This window comes from Melopsittacus undulatus, chromosome 25, assembly GCF_012275295.1.
Source record: "Melopsittacus undulatus isolate bMelUnd1 chromosome 25, bMelUnd1.mat.Z, whole genome shotgun sequence".
In the NCBI taxonomy this organism is placed as follows: Eukaryota; Metazoa; Chordata; class Aves; order Psittaciformes; family Psittaculidae; genus Melopsittacus; species Melopsittacus undulatus.
The window spans coordinates 268288-292107 of record NC_047551.1 but is presented as its reverse complement, the minus strand read 5'-3'; the positions used below and the strand labels follow the sequence as shown (position 1 = coordinate 292107).

General features: G+C 55.4%; 1 protein-coding gene across 2 annotated transcripts; it reads left to right on the top strand.

Annotated features, from left to right (window-relative positions):
• The first annotated feature begins 241 nt into the window (after positions 1-241).
• DLG4 (discs large MAGUK scaffold protein 4) lies at positions 242-23405 on the top strand. 2 transcript variants are annotated; one of them, XM_034072238.1, is made up of 21 exons: positions 242-256; positions 1406-1471; positions 2138-2191; positions 2288-2338; positions 2921-3045; positions 4153-4322; positions 6332-6468; positions 7590-7734; positions 8885-9023; positions 10054-10210; positions 12712-12814; positions 15061-15175; positions 16156-16332; positions 17142-17178; positions 17284-17311; positions 17426-17464; positions 18032-18133; positions 19749-19921; positions 21349-21458; positions 22085-22176; positions 23180-23405. In XM_034072238.1, exons 4-21 carry the CDS (start codon positions 2309-2311, stop codon positions 23284-23286), a joined length of 1986 nt encoding a protein of 661 aa, XP_033928129.1. In that variant the 5' UTR covers positions 242-256; positions 1406-1471; positions 2138-2191; positions 2288-2308; the 3' UTR covers positions 23287-23405. The 2 variants fall into 2 exon arrangements, with proteins under 2 accessions (XP_033928129.1, XP_033928130.1); XM_034072239.1 differs by lacking the exons at positions 242-256; positions 1406-1471; positions 2138-2191; ... (3 more) ...; positions 6332-6468; positions 7590-7734 and adding an exon at positions 7868-7889.
• The last annotated feature ends 415 nt before the right edge of the window (positions 23406-23820 follow it).

The following is a 23820-nucleotide window of genomic DNA, read 5'->3' as shown; positions in this document are numbered from 1 at the left end:
CCCGCTCCTTTAACCCCATGTGCGCCGCCGTTGCCATAGCGACCATTGGGGGCGTGGCTTGTGGAGTCACGTGGTACGGGTGATGGGGGGGGGGGGGGGGGGTCCGGTCATGGCGGCCCCGGGGCAGCAGCGGAAGGAAGCGGAGGGGTCAGGGGTCGGTTCCGGTTCCGGTCCCCCCGGGTGCTGCTCGCCGCTGCTCTGCCAGTGTCACGTGGTCTGGAGGGGGCGGAGCCTGGCGGTGGGGGTCGGATGCAAGGTGGGGGGTAATGGGAGTCAATGGAAGTCAATGGGGGGCAATGGGGGGCAATGGGAGTCAATGGGGGCTATGGGGGGTAATGGGGATAATGGGGGTTAATGGGGGTAATGGGGGTCTATGGGGGGTAATGGGAGTCAATGGGGGGCTATAGGGGGCAATGGGAGTCAATGGTGCTATGGGGGTAATGGGGATAATGGGGTTCTATGGGGGGCTACGGGGAAAATGGAAGTCGATGGGTAATGGGGGGTCAATGGGGGGTAATGGGGGGCAATGGAGGTGATGGGATCAATGGGGGCTATGGGGGGCAATGGGGGGTAATGGAGTCAATGGGGGGCTATGGGATGAATGGGAGGCAGTGGGGCAATGGGGGTGATGGGATCAATGGGGGCAATGGGGGGAAGGGGTAATGGGGTGAATGGGGGTGATGGGGGGTATTGGGGGTAACAGGGCAATGGGAGGCATGGGGGTAATGGGGGTGAATGGGATGTAATGGGGCTATTGGGGTGATGGAGCAATGGGGGTCAATGGGGTGATGGGGGACATGGGAGTAATGGGGGTCAATGGGGGGCACTGGTAGCACTGGTAGCACTGGGACCCCCCCTTAGCCATGGGGGGGGTTGGGCTGACCCAGTTCAAAGTGGGGGGAGGGGTTGGGGGGATCCCACGTGTTCCCCTCCCCCCTTCCCTGTGTTTATCCCTAATCCCATCCTGGCCTCGGGATTAGAGTGAGATTAAAGGGGGGGGAGGGGGGAGGGACACAGCCCCTCCCCCATCAGCCTTAATTACAGCCCCTCCCCCCCAATGGGGCTCCTCATTAACCTCATTAAGGGTAATTAACCCTCCCCCCATTGTGTTAATTAATGGGGCTCCTCATTAACCTCATTAGCAGTAATTAACCCCTCCCCCCATTGGGTTAATTAATGTGGCCCTTTATTAACCTCATTAAGGGTAATTAACCCCTCCCCCATTGTGTTAATTAATGGAGCTCCTCATTAACCTCATTAGCATTAATTACCCCTCCCCCATTAGGTTAATTAATGGGGCTCTTCATTAAGCTCATTAAGGGTAATTAACCCCTCCCCCCATTGTGTTAATTAATGCAGCTCCTCATTAACCTCATTAACACTAATTACCCCTCCCCCATTGCAGAAGTACCGGTACCAAGATGAGGACAGCCCCCCCCTGGAGCAGAGCCCCGCCCACCTGCCCAGCCAGGTAAGCCACGCCCACTGCCTTCAGGCCCCGCCCACCGCCTCCAGGCCACGCCCCCACCGCCGCTAAGCCACGCCCACCGAGGTGGGAGGGGGAGCGAGGTCAAGCCCCGCCCACTGGGGTTCAAGCCCCGCCCACTGAGGTGGGGATGGGGGTAGATGACCACGTGGTGATGTCACATGACTTGTGATGTCATTGGAGCTCTGGTGATGTCACGGATGGCAGGGGTGTGACGTCACCGGTGATGTCATAGGGGGGTTGCTATGTGGTTGGCGGTGATGTCACTGGGGTCAGGGTGATGTCACTGGGGTCAGGGTGAGGTCACATGGGTGGCTGTGACGTCATGAAAGGCCATGGTGATGTCACTGGTGGGGTCATGGTGACGTCATACGGGCTGGGGTGATGTCACACACCTGACGGTGTCCATTGGGTCCCAATGGGCACCATTGATGTCCATTGAGCCCCATTGGGTTCCAATGGATCCCATTGGATGCCATTGACCCCATTGAATCCCATTGAATCCCATTGACCCCATTGAACCCCATTATCCCAATGCTTTGGGGGTGGGGGGGTACCCCCATCCTCCCGTTCCCATAGTAACCAATGGGGGGGGGGTGTTCCCCATCTGTTGCCATGGTAACCAATGGGGGTTCCCCCCCCCCCTTTCAGGCCAATTCCCCTCCAGTCATCGTCAACACGGACACATTGGAGGCCCCGGCCTATGTGAGTGTGACCCCCCCTCATCATGTGACCCCCCCCTCGTCATGTGACCCCCTCCTCCCGTCACATGACCTCCCTCTGTATGTGACCCCCCCGCAGGTGAATGGCACCGAGGGGGAGATGGAATATGAGGAGATCACATTGGAGCGGGTGAGACCCCAAAATCCTCCCTTTTCACCCCAAAATCCCAACTTTTAACCCCAAAATCCCTTTTTCAGCCCAAAATTCCCCTTTTGATCTAAAATCCCCATTTTTCACCCCAATCTCCCCAGTTAGGACTCCAAAATTTCCCTTTATCACCCCAAACCCCTTCTTTTTCACCCTAAAATCTCACCTTTTTCACCCAAAATCCCTTCTTTCAACACCAAAATCCCCATTTTTCACCCCAAAATCCCTTTTCACCCCAACACCCCCTTTTGACCCAAAATCTTCCTTTTTCTACCCAAAATCCTTTTACCCCAAAATCCTTTTCATCACAAAACCACACTTTTACCCCCAAAATCTCCTTTTTTTACCCAAAATCCCCCCTTTTGACCCAAAATCTCCCTTTTTCACCCCAAAATCTCCCTTTCTGACCCAAAATCTCCCTTTTTCACTCCAAAATCCCCCTTTTTGACCTAAAATCCCTGTTTTTCACCCCAATTTCCCCCTTTTGGACCCAAAATCTCCCTTTTTCACCCCAAACTCCCTGTTTCTGACCCAAAATCCCTGTTTTTCACCCCAAACCCACAGGGTAACTCTGGCCTGGGCTTCAGCATTGCCGGTGGCACCGACAACCCTCACGTGGGGGATGATCCCAGTATCTTCATCACCAAAATCATCCCTGGGGGAGCTGCAGCTCAGGACGGGAGACTCAGGTGGGACCTATAGACACCCTATAGACACCCCATAGAGACACATAGGGACACATAGAGACACATAGAGACACATAGAGACACATAGAGACACATAGAGACACATAGAGAACATAGGGACACATAGAGACACATAGAAACCCCTTTAACCCCTTCAGGACCCCATTGGCCCCCTTTAGGACCCATATAGGACGCCTTTACCCCATTTAGGACCACTTTTAGACACCTTTATCTCTATTTAAGACCTGTTTATCCCCCTTTAAACCCCTTAAGGACCCATTTAGGACACATTTAACCCCTTTAGGACCCCTTTAAGTCCTATTTAACCCCTTTAGGACCCATTTACCCCCTTTAGGACCCATTAAGGACTCATTTACCCCCTTTAGAACCCTTTTAACACCCATTTAACCCCTTTAGGACCCATTTATCCCACTTTAGACCCCTTTAAGACCCCTTTACTCTCTCTAGGACCAATTTAGGACTCATTTAACCCTTTCAGGACTCCTTTAACACCCATTTAACCTCTTTAGGACCCCTTTAAGACCCATTTATCCTCATTTATCCCCATTTAAGACCCATTTAACCCCATATATCCCCATTTAAGACCCATTTAACCCCATTTAACCCTATTTAACCCCATTTAAGACCCATTTATCCCCATTTATTCCCATTTAAGACCCATTTAACCCCATTTAAGACCCATTTATCCCCATTTAACCCCATTTATCCCCATTTAACCCCATTTATCCCCATTTAAGACCCATTTATCCCCATTTAACCCCATTTAAGACCCCTTTATCCCCATTTAAAACCCATTTATCCCCATTTAACCCCATTTAAGACCCATTTATCCCCATTTAAGACCCATTTATCCCCATTTATCCCCATTTAAGACCCATTTATCCCCATTTATTCCCATTTAAGACCCATTTATCCCCATTTAACCCTATTTATCCCCATTTAAGACCCATTTAACCCCATTTAAGACCCATTTAACCCTATTTATCCCCATTCACCCCCATTACCGCTCCCATTACCGCCCCCGTTCCCCCACTTCCGGCCGTGACCCCGCCCCACTTCCGGCCGTGACCCCGCCCACTTCCGGCGCAGGGTGAATGACAACATCCTGTTCGTGAACGAGGCTGACGTGCGCGAGGTGCCGCACAGCGCGGCCGTGGAGGCGCTGAAGGAGGCGGGCGCTGTCGTGCGGCTTTACGTCATGCGCCGTAAAGCGCCGCAGGAGAAGGTGGTGGAGGTGAAGCTCATCAAGGGGCCCAAAGGTAACGGGAGGGGTCAAAGGGGAGGGGTCAAAGAGGGGGGCGGGGCCAAGGGGGAGGGGCTTAAAAGGGGGAGGGGCTAAGGGGGGAGGAGTCAACGAGAGGGGGCGGGGCCAAGGGGGAGGGGCTATAAAGGGGGAGGGGTCAATGGGGGAGGGGTCAAGGGGGGGAGGGGTATTGAGAGCACATTGGACCCCATTGATCCCCATTGGACTCTATTGGGAACCATTGATCCCCATTGGGATCCATTGGACCCCATTGGAAGCCCATGCTATGGGGCTGGGGGTCTCTATGGGTCTGGGAGGTCTCTATGGGTCTGGAGGTCTCTATGTGTCTATGGGTCTCTATGGGGCTGTGGGTCTCTATGGGTCTGGGGGTCTCTATGGGTCTGGGGTCTCTATGGGTCAGCCCATGCTGTGGGTCTGGGGTCGCTATGGGGCAGCCCATGCTGTGGGTCTGGGTTCTCTATGGGTCTGTGGGTCTCTATGTGCCTGTGGGTCTCTATGGGGCAGCCCATGCTGTGGGTCTGGGGTCGCTATGGGTCAGCCCATGCTGTGGGTCTGGGGTTCGCTATGGGGCAGCCCATGCTGTGGGTCTGGGTTCTCTATGGGTCAGCCCATGCTGTGGGTCTGGGGTCTCTATGGGGCAGCCCATGCTGTGGGTCTGGGTTCTCTATGGGGCAGCCCATGCTGTGGGTCTGGGGTCGCTATGGGGCAGCCCATGCTGTGGGTCTGGGGTCGCTATGGGGCAGCCCATGCTGTGGGTCTGGGGTCTCTATGGGGCAGCCCATGCTGTGGGTCTGGGGTCTCTATGGGGCAGCCCATGCTGTGGGTCTGGGGTCTCTATGGGGCAGCCCATGCTGTGGGTCTGGGGGTCTCTATGGGGCAGCCCATGCTGTGGGTCTGTGGGTCGCTATGGGGCAGCCCATGCTGTGGGTCTGTGGGTCTCTATGGGTCAGTCCATGCTGTGGGTCTGTGGGTCTCTATGGGGCAGCCCATGCTGTGGGTCTGGGGTCGCTATGGGGCAGCCCATGCTGTGGGTCTGGGGTCACTATGTGTCTGTGGGTCTCTATGGGGCAGCCCATGCTGTGGGTCTGTGGGTGGCTATGGGGCAGCCCACGCTGTGGGTCTGGGGTTGCTATGGGGCAGCCCATGCTGTGGGTCTGGGGTCGCTATGGGGCAGCCCATGCTGTGGGTCTGGGGTTGCTATGGGGCAGTCCATGCTGTGGGTCTGGGGTTGCTATGGGGCAGCCCATGCTGTGGGTCTAGGGTCTCTATGGGGCAGCCCATGCTGTGGGTCTGTGGGTCTCTATGGGTCAGTCCATGCTGTGGGTCTGTGGGTCTCTATGGGGCAGCCCATGCTGTGGGTCTGTGGGTCTCTATGGGGCAGCCCATGCTGTGGGTCTCTATGGGGCAGCCCATGCTGTGGGTCTGGGGTCTCTATGGGGCAGCCCATGCTGTGGGTCTCTATGGGGCAGCCCATGCTGTGGGTCTGTGGGTCTCTATGGGGCAGCCCATGCTGTGGGTCTGGGGTCTCTATGGGGCAGCCCATGCTGTGGGTCTGTGGGTCTCTATGGGGCAGCCCATGCTGTGGGTCTGGGGTCTCTATGGGGCAGCCCATGCTGTGGGTCTGTGGGTCTCTATGGGGCAGCCCATGCTGTGGGTCTGTGGGTCTCTATGGGGCAGCCCATGCTGTGGGTCTGGGGTCTCTATGGGGCAGCCCATGCTGTGGGTCTGGGGTTGCTATGGGGCAGCCCATGCTGTGGGTCTGGGGTCTCTATGGGGCAGCCCATGCTGTGGGTCTGGGGTCTCTATGGGGCAGCCCATGCTGTGGGTCTGTGGGTCTCTATGGGGCAGCCCATGCTGTGGGTCTGTGGGTCTCTATGGGGCAGCCCATGCTGTGGGTCTGTGGGTCTCTATGGGGCAGCCCATGCTGTGGGTCTGTGGGTCTCTATGGGGCAGCCCATGCTGTGGGTCTGGGGTCTCTATGGGGTGACCCCTCCCCCCCCCTAGGTCTGGGGTTCAGCATCGCAGGGGGTGTTGGGAACCAGCACATCCCAGGGGACAACAGCATCTACGTGACCAAAGTGATCGAGGGAGGAGCAGCTCATAAGGACGGGAGGCTGCAGATCGGGGACAAGATCCTGGCGGTGAGAGCAGAGCTATGGGGGCTATGGGGGCTATGGGGCAGGGCTATGGGGGGTGTGGGGCAGGGGTATGGGGGCTATGGGGCAGGGCTATGGGGCAGGGGTATGGGGCTATGGGGCAGGGGGTATGGGGGCTATGGGGCAGGGGTATGGGGGCTATGGGGCAGGGGTATGGGGGCTATGGGGCAGGGGTATGGGGGGTATGGGGCAGGGGGTATGGGGGCTATGGGGGCTATGGGGCAGGGGTATGGGGGGTATGGGGGCTATGGGGCAGGGGTATGGGGGGTATGGGGCAGGGGGTATGGGGGCTATGGGGCAGGGGGTATGGGGGGTATGGGGGCTATGGGGCAGGGGTATGGGGGCTATGGGGGCTATGGGGCAGGGGTATGGGGGGTATGGGGCAGGGGGTATGGGGGCTATGGGGCAGGGGGTATGGGGGGTATGGGGCAGGGGTATGGGGGCTATGGGGCAGGGGTATGGGGGATATGGGGCAATAGGGGGTAATGGGGTTAATGGGGGCCGGGGGGGCTATGGGGGTGATGGGTTAATGGGGGCCTATGGGGTAATGGGGACAATGGGGGTGATGGGGAGTAATGGGGTAATGAGGGTAATGGGGTCTATGGGGCAATGGGTCAATAGGGGGTAATGGGACTCAGTGGAGTGATGGGGTAATGGGGGTCAGTGGGGGTGATGAGGGCTATGGGGTAATGGGGGATATGGGGTAATGGGGGATATGGGGTAATGGGGGATATGGGGTAATGGGGGCAGTGGGGCAATACGGGGTAATTGGGGTGATGGGGGTAATGGGGGGATAATGGGACTCAATGGGAGTCAATTGGACTCAATGGGACTGAATGGGACTCAATGGACTCAATGGGATCAATGGGACTCAATGGAGTCAATGGCGACACTGCCGCCTTGTGGCCATCAGGGCGAACAGCATCTCTGCCTATTGAAGTCAATGGGGCTCCCATTGCTCCCCATTACCCCATCACCCCCATTAACCCCCATTACCCCATAACCCCATTACCCCCATTAACCCCATAACCCCATTGCTCCGCATTGACCCCATAACTCTATCACCCCCATGACCCCATCCCCCCCACCCCACATCCCCCCCTTAGGTGAACAACGTGAGCCTGGAGGATGTGATGCATGAAGATGCTGTCGCTGCTCTCAAGAACACTTTTGATGTCGTTTACCTGCGAGTGGCCAAACCTGCAGGAGCCTTCCTGGGGGATGGGTTCGTGCCCCCGGACGTCACCGGATGTGAGATGGGGACACATTGGGTGTCACTGGGTGTCAGTGGGTGCTATGGAGTGCATTGGGTGCTATGGAGGCTGTGGGTGTCCATTGGGGTCTGTGGGTGTCCATTGGGTGTCATTGGGTGCTATGGGGGTTCGTGCCCCCGGACGTCACCGGATGTGAGATGGGGCTGGGGGGGCTATGGGTGTCACTGGGTGCTATGGGGGCACATTGGGTGTCATTGGGTGTCATTGGGTGTCATTGGGTGCTATGGGTGCCCATTGGGTTCTATGGGGGCTATGGGGTGCATTGGGTGTTATGGGTGCATTGGGTGTCATTGGATGCTCTGGGGTGCATTGGGTGCCCATTGGGTGCTGTGAATGTTGTTGGGTGTCATTGGGTACTATGGGTGTCATTGGGTGTCACTGGGTGCTATGGGGGCTATGGGTGTCCATTAGGTGCTATGGGGTGCATTGGATGTTATGGGGTGCATTGGGTGCCCATTGGGTGCTATGGATGTTGTTGGGTGTCATTGGGTGCTCTGGGGTGCATTAGGTGTCATTGGGTGCTGTGGGTGTCATTGGGTGTCACTGGGTGCTATGGGTGCCCATTGGGTGCTATGGGGTGCATTGGGTGTCATTGGGTGCTATGGGTGTCATTGGGTGTTACTGGGTGTTATGGGTGCCCATTGGGTGTCACTGGGTGCTCTGGGGTGCATTGGGTGTCATTGGGTGCTCTGGGGTGCATTGGGTGTCATTGGGTGCTATGGGTGCCCATTGGGTGCTATGGGGTCATTGGGGGACTATGAGTGGTCATTGGGTGTCATTGGGTGCTGTAGGTGTTATGAGTGTCCATTGGGTGCTATGGATGTCATTGGGTGTTATGGATGTCCATTGGGTGCTATGGGTGTCATTGGGTGCTATGGGGTCACTGGGGGGCTATGGGGTGTATTAGGTGTTATGGAGTGCATTGGGTTCCCATTGGGTGCTCTGGGTTCCCATTGGGTGTCATTGGGTGCTATGGGTATCACTTGGGTGCCACCTCCATCACTTCACCCCCACCTCCTTGCTATCCCCCCCATCCCCCCCATTGCCCCCCTCACCCCCATTACCCCCATCCCCCCCTGACCCCCCCTGACCCCATTGCCCCCCCTGACCCCATTGCCCCCCCCCAGCCTACTCAGCTCACCTGGACGCAGACCTGGGCCCCCAGAGTTACCTGGGTCCTGAGTTCCCCCCGTCCATGACCCCAACGTCCCCCAGACGTTACTCACCCGGCCCCAAGGACCTGCTGCCCGATGACGACGTGCCCAGGTACTGCTATGGGGCCCTATGGGGGCCTGTGGGGGCCTATGGGCATCTATGGGGTCCCTATGGGGGCATATGGAGTCTTTATGGGGTCCTATGATCATATATGGGGTCTCTATGGTCACCTATGGGGTCTCTATGGGGTTCTGTGGTCATCTACGGGGTCTCCATGGGGTCCCTATAGTCATCTATGGGGTATCTATGGGGTCCTATGGTCATCTATAGGGTTCCTATTGTCGTCTATGGGGTTCTATGGTCATCTGTGGGGTCTCTATGGGATCCCTATGGTGTCTCCATGGATACCAATGGTGTCTCTATGGTTACCTATGGTGTCCCCATGGATACCGATGGTGTCTCCATGGTTACCGATGCTGTCTCCATGGTTACCGATGCTGTCTCCATGGTTACCTATGGTGTCTCCATGGTTACCTATGGTGTCTCCATGGATACCGATGCTGTCTCCATGGTTACCGATGCTGTCTCCATGGTTACCTATGGTGTCTCCATGGTTACCTATGGTGTCTCCATGGTTACCGATGCTGTCCCCATGGTTACCTATGGTGTCTCCATGGTTACCGATGCTGTCTCCATGGTTACCTATGGTGTCTCCATGGTTACCTATGGTGTCTCCATGGTTCCCTATGGGGTCTCCATGGTTACCTATGCTGTCTCCATGGTTCCCTATGGGGTCTCCATGGTTACCTATGGTGTCTCCATGGTTACCGATGCTGTCCCCATGGTTACCTATGGTGTCTCCATGGTTACCTATGCTGTCTCCATGGTTACCGATGCTGTCCCCATGGTTACCTATGGTGTCTCCATGGTTACCTATGCTGTCTCCATGGTTACCTATGCTGTCCCCATGGTTACCTATGGTGTCCCCATGGTTACCGATGCTGTCTCCATGGTTACGGATGCTGTCTCCATGGTTACTGATGCTGTCTCCATGGTTACCGATGCTGTCCCCATGGTTACCTATGGTGTCTCCATGGTTACGGATGCTGTCTCCATGGTTACCGGTGCCCCCCCCCCGCAGGGACCCGCGCCGCATCCTGATCCATCGCGGCTCCACAGGCCTGGGCTTCAACATCGTGGGGGGGGAGGATGGGGAAGGAATCTTCATCTCCTTCATCCTGGCTGGGGGTCCTGCTGACCTCAGTGGGGAGCTGCGCAAGGGGGACCAGATCCTGTCCGTGAGTTCATGCCTATTGATACCTATTGATACCTATTGACACCCATTGATACCTACTGATACCTACTGATACCTACTGATACCTAGTGATACCTAGTGATACCTATTGATACCTATTGATACCCATTGATACCTATTGATACCTATTGACATCCATTGACATCCATTGACATCCATTGACAGCCATTGATATCTATTGATACCTATTGATAGCCATTGATACCTATTGATACTCATTGATACCTATTGATACCCATTGACACCCATTGACGCCCATTGATTCCCATTGACAGCCATTGACACCCATTGACAGCCATTGACACCCATTGATACCCATTGACACCCATTGATACCCATTGATAGCCATTGACACCCATTGACACCCATTGATGCCCACTGACACCCATTGATTCCCATTGACACCCATTGACAGCCATTGACACCCATTGATTCCCATTGACACCCATTGACAGCCATTGACACCCATTGATAGCCATTGATACCCATTGACCCATTGATACCCATTGATACCCATTGGTACCCATTGATGCTTATAGGGACTTATTAGTACCTATTGATAGCCATTGATACCTATTGGTACTCATTCATTGCCATTGACACTCATTGGTACCTGTTGATACCTATTGGTACCCATTGACGCCCATTGATTCCCATTGACACCCATTGACACCCATTGACCACATTGATCCCCATTGACCCCCATCCTGTCCCCCCATTATCCCCAATCCCATCATGGGGGGGGGTCCATGGCACCCACTGGGCTCTGTCACCCCCAAAGGTGTCCCCATCCTCATCTCCATAGGGATTGGTCCCCATCCATGGGGCCGTGTCCCCAGCGGCACCTGTAAGGTGAGGTGTCCCCATCCCCATCCCATCCCTATCCCATTCCCATCCCATCCCCATCCCATCCCCATCCCATTCCCATCCCATCCCTATCCCATCCCTATCCCATCCCCATCCCTATCCCGTCCCCATCCCTATCCCATCCCTATCCCATCCCCATCCCATCTCTATCCCATCCCCATCCCCATCCCATCCCTATCCCATCCCTATCCCATCCCTATCCCATCCCTATCCCATCCCTATCCCATCCCTATCCCATCCCTATCCCATCCCTATCCCATCCCCATCCCCATCCCATCCCATCCCCATCCCATCCCTATCCCATCCCTATCCCATCCCTATCCCATCCCCATCCCATCCCATCCCTATCCCATCCCATCCCTATCCCATCCCCATCCCATCCCTATCCCATCCCTATCCCATCCCTATCCCATCCCCATCCCATCCCATCCCTATCCCATCCCATCCCCATCCCATCCCCATCCCTATCCCATCCCTATCCCATCCCCATCCCATCCCATCCCTATCCCATCCCATCCCTATCCCATCCCTATCCCATCCCCATCCCATCCCATCCCTATCCCATCCCATCCCTATCCCATCCCTATCCCATCCCATCCCATCCCCATCCCATCCCCATCCCATCCCTATCCCATCCCTATCCCATCCCCATCCCCATCCCATCCCCATCCCATCCCCATCCCATCCCTATCCCATCCCTATCCCATCCCCATCCCATCCCCATCCCATCCCTATCCCATCCCATCCCTATCCCATCCCTATCCCATCCCTATCCCCATCCCTATCCCATCCCTATCCCATCCCATCCCTATCCCATCCCATCCCTATCCCATCCCCATCCCATCCCTATCCCATCCCTATCCCATCCCTATCCCATCCCATCCCTATCCCATCCCATCCCTATCCCATCCCATCCCTATCCCATCCCTATCCCATCCCCATCCCATCCCCATCCCATCTCTATCCCATCCCCATCCCATTCCCCATCCTTAAGCCCACAATGTCTCTCTATCCCCATCCCATAATGCCATGGCCCCATTCCCAGCCCCATATCCCTGTCCCCTGAGCTTGCATTGCCTCCATCCCCACCTCCATGGTGACCCATCCCCATCCTTACCCCACAGGGACACATCCCAATCCCATATCCCTATATCCCACATCCTATGTCCCATATCCCTATATCCCATGTCCCATATCCCACATCCCATGTCCTATATCCCACATCCCACGTCCTATATCCCTATATCCCATATCCCATGTCCCATATCCCACATCCTATATCCCATATCCCACATCCCATGTCCTATATCCCTATATCTCACATCTCATGTCCCATATCCCACATCCCATATCCCCATCCCATATCCCTATATCTCACATCCCATATCCCTATATCCCATGTCCCTATAATCCCATCTATCTGTATACTCATGTATCCTATATATTTGTATTGCTTTATTCTGATATCCTTTTATTCTCCCATCCCATATTCCTATATCTCCATGTCCCATGTATCCCATATATCCTCTATACCCTATATCCCTATATCCCATATATCCCATACATCCCATATCCCTGTATCCCTCTATCCCTGTACCCTGTATCCCCCCCCCTCAGGTGAACGGGGTGGATCTGCGCAGTGCTACCCACGAGCAGGCAGCTGTGGCGCTCAAGAACGCAGGACAGAGCGTGACCATCATCGCGCAGTACAAACCTGAGGGTATGGAGGCTATGGGGCTGCCCCACACATCAGTGTCTATGGGGCTGCCCCACACATCTGTGCCTATGGGGCTGCCCCACACATCAGTGTCTATGGGGCTGCCCCACACATCAGTGTCTATGGGGTGACCCACACATCCTGTCTATGGGGCTGACCCACACATCTGTACCTATGGGGCTGCCCCACACATCAGTGTCTATGGGGCTGACCCACACATCAGTGTCTATGGGGCTGCCCCACACATCTGTACCTATGGGGCTGCCCCACACATCTGTACCTATGGGGCTGCCCCACACATCAGTGTCTATGGGGCTGCCCCACACATCAGTGTCTATGGGGCTGACCCACACATCTGTGTCTATGGGGCTGCCCCACACATCCTGCCTATGGGGCTGCCCCACACATCAGTGTCTATGGGGCTGCCCCACACATCAGTGTCTATGGGGCTGCCCCACACATCTGTGCCTATGGGGCTGCCCCACACATCAGTGTCTATGGGGCTGCCCCACACATCAGTGTCTATGGGGTGACCCACACATCCTGTCTATGGGGCTGACCCACACATCTGTACCTATGGGGCTGCCCCACACATCAGTGTCTATGGGGCTGACCCACACATCAGTGTCTATGGGGCTGCCCCACACATCTGTACCTATGGGGCTGCCCCACACATCTGTACCTATGGGGCTGCCCCACACATCAGTGTCTATGGGGCTGCCCCACACATCAGTGTCTATGGGGCTGACCCACACATCTGTGTCTATGGGGCTGCCCCACACATCCTGCCTATGGGGCTGCCCCACACATCAGTGTCTATGGGGCTGCCCCACACATCAGTGTCTATGGGGCTGCCCCACACATCAATGTCTATGGGGCTGCCCCACACATCCTGTCTATGGGGCTGCCCCACACATCAGTGTCTATGGGGCTGCCCCACACATCAGTGTCTATGGGGCTGACCCACACATCAGTGTCTATGGGGCTGACCCACACATCAGTGTCTATGGGGCTGCCCCACACATCCTGCCTATGGGGCTGACCCACACATCAGTGTCTATGGGGCTGACCCACACATCTGTACCTATGGGGCTGCCCCACACATCAGTGTCTATGGGGCTGCCCCACACATCCTGCCTATGGGGCTGCCCCACACATCCTGTCTATGGGGCTGACCCACACATCAGTGTCTATGGGGCTGACCCACACATCTGTACCTGTGGGGCTGCCCCACACATCAGTGTCTATGGGGCTGCCCCACACATCCTGTCTATGGGGCTGCCCCACACATCCTGTCTATGGGGCTGACCCACACATCAGTGTCTATGGGGCTGACCCACACATCAGTGTCTATGGGGTGACCCACACATCAGTGTCTATGGGGCTGCCCCACACATCAGTGTCTATGGGGCTGACCCACACATCCTGTCTGTGGGGCTGCCCCACACATCAGTGTCTATGGGGCTGCCCCACACATCAGTGTCTATGGGGCTGACCCACACATCAGTGTCTATGGGGCTGACCCACACATCAGTGTCTATGGGGTGACCCACACATCAGTGTCTATGGGGCTGACCCACACATCTGTACCTATGGGGCTGCCCCACACATCCGTGTCTATGGGGCTGCCCCACACATCAGTGTCTATGGGGTGACCCACACATCAGTGTCTATGGGGCTGCCCCACACATCAATGTCTATGGGGCTGCCCCACACATCTGTGTCTATGGGGCTGCCCCACACATCACTGTCTATGGGGCTGCCCCACACATCAGTGTCTATGGGGCTGCCCCACACATCTGTACCTATGGGGCTGCCCCACACATCAGTGTCTATGGGGCTGCCCCACACATCTGTACCTATGGGGCTGCCCCACACATCAGTGTCTATGGGGCTGACCCACACATCTGTACCTGTGGGTCTGCCCCACACATCTGTACCTATGGGGCTGCCCCACACATCAGTGTCTATGGGGCTGCCCCACACATCACTGTCTATGGGGCTGCCCCACACATCAGTGTCTATGGGGCTGCCCCACACATCACTGTCTATGGGGCTGCCCCACACATCCTGCCTATGGGGCTGCCCCACACATCAGTGTCTATGGGGCTGACCCACACATCCTGCCTATGGGGCTGCCCCACACATCTGTACCTATGGGGCAGCCCCACACATCCTGCCTATGGGTCAGCCCCACACATCCCTGCCATGGGGCAGCCCCTAACACCACCCCCATCCCTGCCCCATAGAATACAGCCGCTTCGAGGCCAAGATCCACGACCTGAGGGAGCAGCTCCTGAGCAGCAGTTTGGGGTCGGGAAGTGCATCCCTGAGGAGCGACCCCAAGAGGGGCTTCTATGTCAGGTGGGGGGGGGGTATTATGGGATGGATGCGGGGGGTATTATGGGATGGATGCGGGGGGTATTATGGGATGGATGGGTTGCTATGGGATGCATGGGGTGTTATGGGATATATGGAGTACTATAGGATGTATGAGGTATTATGGGATATTATGGGATGTTACGGGATCTGTGGGATATTATGGGGTGTATGGGGTATTATGGGATGCATGGGGTGTTATGTGATGCATGGGGTATTATGGGGTGTTATGGGTTATTATAGGATGTATGGGGTATTATGGGATGTATGGGATATTATGGGATGTATGGGATATTATGGGGTGTATGGGGTATTATGGGATGCATGGAGTGTTATGGGATGTTATGGGATGCATGGGGTATTATGGGATGTATGGGGTATTATGGGATGTTACGGGATGCATGGGGTATTATGGGATGCATGGGGTATTATGGGATGCATGGAGTGTTATGGGATGTTATGGGATGTTATGGGATATTATAGGATGTATGGGGTATTATGGGATGTTATGGGATGCATGGGGTGTTATGTTATGGGATGTTATGGGATATTATAGGATGTATGGGGTATTATGGGATGTTATGGGATATTATAGGATGTATGGGGTATTATGGGATGTTATGGGATGCATGGGGTATTATGGGATGTATGGGGTATTATGGGATGTTACGGGATGCATGGGGTATTATGGGATGCATGGAGTGTTATGGGATGTTATGGGATGTTATGGGATATTATAGGGTGTATGGGGTATTATGGGATGTTATGGGATATTATGGGATGTATGGGATATTATGGGATGTTATGGGATGCATGGGGTGTTATGGGATGTTATGGGATGTTATGGGATATTATAGGATGTATGGGGTATTATGGGATGCATGGGGTATTATGGGATGTTATGATGGTTATTATGGGATGTTATGGGTTATTATGGGTTACTGTGGTGTGTGTCCTGCCCCCAGGGCCCTGTTTGACTACGACAAGGCCAAGGACTGTGGGTTCCTGAGCCAGGCCTTGAGCTTCCGCTTCGGGGACGTTCTCCATGTGCTGGATGCATCAGATGAGGAATGGTGGCAGGCGAGAGCTGTGCACCCCCCAGGGCAGCCCCCACAGCTCGGCTTCGTGCCCAGCAAGAGGAGGTCTGGGGGGGGATGGGGGCTATGGGGTCAATGGGGGTAATGGGATCAATGGGGGTAATGGGGTAATGGGGTCAATGGGGTAATGGGGGTAATGGGGGTGATGGGATCAATGGGGGTGATGGGGTCAATGGGGTAATGGGGGTGATGGGATCAATGGGGTCAATGGGGTAATGGGGGTGATGGGGTCAATGGGGGTGATGGGATCAATGGGGGTAATGGGGGTGATGGGGTCAATGGGGGTGATGGGGTCAATGGGGTAATGGGGGTGATGGGGTCAATGGGGGTAATGGGGTCAATGGGGTAATGGGGGTGATGGGGTCAATGGGGGTAATGGGGTCAATGGGGGTAATGGAGTCAATGGGGTAATGGGGGTGATGGGATCAATGGGGGTAATGGGGTCAATGGGGTAATGGGGGTGATGGGATCAATGGGGTCAATGGGGTAATGGGGGTGATGGGATCAATGGGGTCAATGGGGTAATGGGGTCAATGGGGGTAATGGGGTCAATGGGGTAATGGGGGTGATGGGGAGCAATGGGATCCCATTGACTTCAATGGGCACATGTTGCTGTTCGCGCTGATGGCCACACGGCGGCAGTGTCGCCATTGGGAATGGGGCGGTCAATGGGGATCAATGGTGGTCAATGAGGATCAGTGGGGTTCAATGGGGGTAATGGGAATCAGTGGGGCTCAATGGGGATCATTGGGGTTCAATGGGGTTCAATGGGGCTCAATGGGGATCAATGGGGTTTAATGGGGTTCAGTGGGGCTCAATGGGGAGCATTGGGGTCTCCTCTCTCTATGGCACAGGGTGGAGCGACGAGAGTGGACGCGCCTCAAGGCCAAGGTAGGGACCCCCAAATCCCCCCCCAAACCCCCCCATAACTCCCCCCATAACCCCCCCATTGACCCCCTATAACTCCCCCTTTCCTCTCTTGTTGCCCCCCCACAGGATCGGGTCCCTGGATCAGGCTCACAAGGTGGGTGCTGCACCCCCCCCATTGCCCCCCATTACCCTCCATTACCCCCCATTGTCCCCCCATAGCCCCCCTGTTACCCCCATATTTCCCCCATCACCCCCCTGTGCCCCACAGATGCTGTGCTGAGCTATGAGACAGTGACGCAGATGGAAGGTACCATTGGGGACCGGGGGGGTGGTTATGGGAGCCCCCTATATATGAACCCCTATATGTGACCCACTATATATGATCCCCTATATATAACCCCTATATATGATCCCCTATATATAACCCGCTATATATGACCCTTTATATATAACATCCCTATATATGACCCCCTATATATGAGCCCCCCTATATATGACCCCTATATATGAGCCCCCCATATGACCCCTATATATGACTCCCTATATATGATCCCCTATTTATAACCCCCTATATATAATCCCCTATATATAACCCCCTATATATATGACCCTGTATATATGACCTTGTATATATGACCCCCTATATATGACCCCGTATATGACTCTCTATATATAATCCCCTATATATGACTCCCTATATATGACCCCCTATATATACCCACCTATATATGATCCCCTATATATAACCCTCTATATATAACTCCCTATATATGACCCCCATATATGACTGTCTATATATAACCACCTATATATGACCCCTCTATATAACCCCCTATATGATCCCCTATATAACCCCCTCTGTGCCCCATTGCAGTGCACTACGCTCGCCCCATCATCATCCTGGGCCCCACCAAGGACAGGGTCAATGATGATCTCCTGTCTGAGTTCCCGGAGAAGTTTGGATCCTGCGTCCCACGTGAGGGAGGGGGGACGGGGGGTGGGGGGGATGGGGGGTGTAGGGGGTAGAGGGGGTGTATAGGGGCAGATATAGGGGTACATGGGGTATAGGGGCTGTATGGGGGGTATAGGGATGGACAGAGGGGGTACATGGGGTATAGGGGGTATAGGGATTAGATATAGGGGGTATATGGGGTATGGGATATGGGCGTGATTACCCCTTCCCCCTTACCCTATACTCCATACATCCCATACACCCCATATCCCATGTATCCCATATCCCTATATCCCATGGTCAGACACAACCCGCCCCAAGCGCGAGTACGAGGTGGATGGGTGCGATTACCCCATATCCCATACACCCCATACCCCATACACCCCATACCCCATGTATCCCATACATCCCCTATATCCCATATCTGTCTATGGGGTCAGACACCACCCGCCCCAAGCGCGAGTACGAGCTTGACAGCCGCGATTACCCCATACCCCATACACCCCATACCCCATACACACCATACCCCATACACCCTATATCCCATGTATCCCATACATACCCTATGTATCTATGGTGTCAGACACCACCCGCCCCAAGCGCGAGTACGAGCTTGACGGCCGCGATTACCCCATACCCCATACACCCCATACCCCCCATACCCCATACACCCCATACCTCATGTATCCCATACATACCCCATATGTCTCTATGGGGTCAGACACCACCCGCCCCAAGCGCGAGTACGAGGTTGACAGCCGCGATTACCCCATACCCCATACACCCCATATCCCATGTATCCCATACATACCCCATACGTACCCCATACATACCCTATACCCCATATGTCTCTCTGGGGTCAGACACCACCCGCCCCAAGCGCGAGTACGAGGTCGATGGCCACGATTACCCCATACCCCATACACCCCATACCCCATACCCCCCATACCCCATACCCCCCATACACCCCATACCCCATACACCCCATACCCCATATGTCATGTACCCCATACATACCCTATGTACCCCATGTCTCAGACACCACCCGCCCCAAGCGCGAGTACGAGGTCGATGGCCACGATTACCCCATACCCCATACACCCCATACCCCATACCCCCCATACCCCATACACCCCATACCCCATACACCCCATACCCCATACCCCATACACCCCATACACCCCATACACCCCATACACCCCATACATACCCTATATCCCATATCTCTTTATGGTATCAGACACCACCCGCCCCAAGCGCGAGTACGAGGTCGACGGCCGCGATTACCCCATACCCCATACACCCCATATCCCATACCCATACATACCCTATACCCCATATCTGTCTCTGGGGTCAGACACCACCCGCCCCAAGCGCGAGTACGAGGTCGATGGCCGCGATTACCCCATACCCCATACACCCCATACCCCATGTACCCCATACACACCCCATACATACCCTATGTCTCTCTGGTGTCAGACACCACCCGCCCCAAGCGCGAGTACGAGGTTGACGGCTGCGATTACCCCATACCCCATACACCCCATACCCCATACCCCATACACCCCATACCCCATACCCCATACACCCCATACCCCATACACCATATCCCATATACCCTATGTACCCCATGTCTCAGACACCACCCGCCCCAAGCGCGAGTACGAGGTCGATGGCCGTGACTATCACTTTGTGGGGTCTCGGGAGCGGATGGAGAAGGACATCCAGGGACACAAGTTCATTGAGGCCGGACAGTACAACAGTCACCTCTATGGCACCAGCGTCCAGTCCGTGCGGCAGGTGGCGGAGCAGGTACCGGCCACTGGGGGGCGGTGGAGGCAATGGGAGGCAATGGGAGCAATGGGGGTAATGGGAGCAATGGGGTCAATGGGAGGCAATGGGAGTCAATGGGCATCAATGGGAGGCAATGGGAGTCAATGGAGTCAATGGGAGGCAATGGGGGCAATGGGGGTAATGGAGTGAATGGGAGTCAATGGGCATCAATGGGAGGCAATGGGAGTCAATGGAGTCAATGGGAGGCAATGGGGGCAATGGGGGTAATGGAGTGAATGGGAGTCAATGGGCATCAATGGGAGTCAATGGGCATCAATGGGAGTCAATGGGGGGCAATGGGAGTCAATGGGAATCAATGGGAGTCAATGGGAGTCAATGGGAGGCAATGGGAATCAATGGAGTCAATGGGAGTCAATGGGAGCAATGGGAATCAATGGGAGTCAATGGGAGGCAATGGGAATCAATGGAGTCAATGGGAGTCAATGGGAGTCAATGGGAATCAATGGAGTCAATGGGCATCAATGGGAGCAATGGGAATCAATGGAGTCAATGGAGTCAATGGGAGTCAATGGGAGTCAATGGACATCAATGGGAATCAATGGAGTCAATGGGGGCAATGGAGTCAATGGGCATCAATGGGAATCAATGGGAGTCAATGGACATCAATGGGAATCAATGGAGTCAATGGGGGCAATGGAGTCAATGGGCATCAATGGGAGTCAGTGGGGGCAATGGGAGGCAATGGAGTCAATGGGAGTCACTGGGGTGAATGGAGTAAATGGGGTAATGGGCGTAATGGGGGAATGGGGCTGATGGGGGTAATGGGGTGGAATGGGGGCAATGGGCATCAATGGGAGTCAATTGAGTCAATGGGTATCAATGGGAGTCAGTGAGGGGCAATGATGGGCAATGGGACTCAATGGGGGAATGGGGGTGATGGGGGTAATGGGGTAATGGTAGTGGGGGTAAATAAGAATGGGGTAAATGGGGATAAATGGGGTAATGGGGGTAAATGGGGTGAAGGGGGAGAATAGGAGTGATGGGGTAAAGGGGTGAATGGGGATCAATGTGAATGGGGGTAAATGGGGTAACAGGGGCAATGGGATGATGGAGGAATGGGGTCAATGGGGAAAATGGGGTAATGGGAGAATGAGGGTAATGGGGGTGATGGGGGAATGGGATCAGTGGGGTGAACGGAACAGGAGGAATGGGGGTCAATGGGGGGAATGGGTGTAAATGGGGTAATGGGGGTGATGGGGGCAATGGGAGTATGGGGGCGAATGGGGGGAATGGGGCAATAGGGCTGAATGGGGGGTATGGGGGCAATTGGGGGTATGGGGGTAATAGGGGGCAATGGGTGTGATGGGGATCAAAGGGGGGCAATGGGGATCAATGGGGATCAGTGGGGGGCCGTGGTGGGCGTGACCGGTGCGGTGACGTCACAGGGCAAGCACTGCATCCTGGACGTGTCAGCCAATGCCGTGCGGCGCCTGCAGGCAGCTCAGCTCCATCCAATCGCCATCTTCATCCGGCCCAAGTCATTGGAGAACGTCCTGTGAGGGGCGGGGACAACGCCGAGGGGCGGGGACAAGAGAGAGGGGCGGGGCTTGGGGCTCTGAGGGGGCGGGGCCTCGGCGGAGGGGCGGGGTTTGAGGATTTAAGGGCGGGGAGGGCACCTGACCTTATATGGGCAATGAGGGGCGTGGCTTAGGGGGAAGGGGAGGGGCTTGGGGTGGCCTGAAAGGGGCGTGGAAAGGGAATGGGGGGGGCTGAAAGGGGCGGGGCTTGGGGCTTTGAAGGTGGGGGGCACATGACGTTATATGGGTGGCGAGGGGCGGGGCTTGTGCTTTGAGGGAGGGGCCTCCAAGGGGCGGAGCTTATAGGGAAGGGGCGGGGCTTGTTCATTGAGGGCAGACACGTGCTTTAAATGGGAATAGAGGGGGTGGAGCCTATGGGAAGGGGCGGGGCTTGTTCATTGAGAGCTCCTAACATGGTAATAGGGGCGGAGCTTATAGGGAAGGGGCGGGGCTTGCGGTGGGGAATAGGAGCAGGTGGTTCCTTAAGGGGGCGTGGCCTGGTCATTGTGGGGCTCACAACAGGCCTGCAGGGGGCGGAGCCTGGAGGGGCAGGGCACCAATGGGGGTGAGGGGGCGGGGCCTATGGAGACCACGCCCCCTATAGGGAGATCAGCAAGCGGGTGACTGAGGAGCAGGCCAGGAAAGCGTTTGACAGAGCAACTAAACTGGAGCAGGAGTTTACTGAGTGCTTCTCTGGTGAGGACATATAGAGACATATAGGGACCCCATAGAGACCTATAGAGACACATAGAGACACATAGAGACACATAGAGACACATAGAGACCATAGAGACACATAGAGACCCATAGAGACACATAGAGACACATAGAGACCATAGAGACCATAGAGACACATAGAGACACATAGAGACCATAGAGACACATAGAGACCATAGAGACACATAGAGACACATAGAGACCATAGAGACCATAGAGACACATAGAGACCATAGAGACCCATAGAGACACATAGAGACACATAGAGACCCATAGAGACACATAGAGACCATAGAGACCCATAGAGACACATAGAGACACATAGAGACCCATAGAGACACATAGAGACCATAGAGACCATAGAGACACATAGAGACACATAGAGACCATAGAGACACATAGAGACCATAGAGACACATAGAGACACATAGAGACACATAGAGACCCCATAGGGACCCATAAATACCCCTCATAGACCCATAGATACACCCCAGAGACCCATAAATATCCCCTGTAGACCCATAGATACCTCCAATAGACCCATAGATACCCCCCAAACCCATAGATACCCCCCATAGACCCATAGATACCCTCCAGACCCATAAATACCCCTCATAGACCCATAGATACCCCTCCAGACCCATAAATACCCCTCATAGACCCATAGATACCCCTCCAGACCCATAAATACCCCTCATAGACCCATAGATACCCCTATAGACCCATAAATACCCCCATAGACCCATAGATAACCCCATAGATACCCCCCCAGACCCATAAGTACCCACTATAGACCCATAAATACCCCCCATAAGCCCACAAACACCCCCCGTACAGACCCCCTCCACCCCCCCAACCCCTTTCCCACCCCCAAAAACCCCATAGAACCCCCCCAGACCCCCCCCAAAACCCCTTAAAAGGGGTTGGGCTCACCCATGGGTGCCCCCCCCACCCCATTGACCCCCATTTCCCCCCCCCCCAGCAATGGTGGAGGGCGACAGCTTCGAGGAGATCTACCACAAGGTGAAGCGCGTCATCGAGGAGCTCTCGGGCCCCTACATATGGGTCCCAGCCCGGGACCGCCTCTAGGGCTGGGGGGGGGTTGCCCCTTTAAGACCCCCCCCCCCTCCTCCATCAGCTTCACCCCATTGAGGGGCAGCTGCATGCACACAATGGGGGGGGGTGTGTGGGACACCCCATAAGCAAAAAGGGGGGGGTGGGGGGGTGGGGCTCATCCCCCCCCCTCCCCCCACACATCCAGGGGTGTCCCCCCCCCCACTTTGGACTTTTGTACATATAAGCTCTATATTTGTACGCTGGGGGGGGGGGGTTCCCCCTTATTTCCCCCCTCCCCCCATAACTCAACCCCCCCCTCCCCCCCCCCCCCAATCGTTGCCCCTTCCTTGTGCTATGGGGCTGGGGGGGTCCCCAGGGCCCCGCCCCCCCCCCCCCCTAGCGTGTTTTGGGGGGGGGAGGGGGAGATGAGAGTATTTTGCATAGAAATCTTATTGTGGGAATAAAGCGAGTGGAGATGATGAAGGTTTGGGAATGGGGGGACAGGGGGGGGGTCATGGGGGGGCCATGGGGGGGGTTGGGGGGGCTATGGGGGGGTTTGGGGGGCTC

Excerpts from the sequence above, each read along its gene's own strand:
- DLG4 (XM_034072238.1), top strand. The coding sequence starts at position 2,309 with ATGGAATATGAGGAGATCACATTGGAGCGG. Across the intron at positions 2,339-2,920 it reads AGGAGATCACATTGGAGCGG|GGTAACTCTGGCCTGGGCTT; the intron begins GTGAGACCCCAA and ends CCAAACCCACAG. Across the intron at positions 6,469-7,589 it reads TCGGGGACAAGATCCTGGCG|GTGAACAACGTGAGCCTGGA; the intron begins GTGAGAGCAGAG and ends TCCCCCCCTTAG.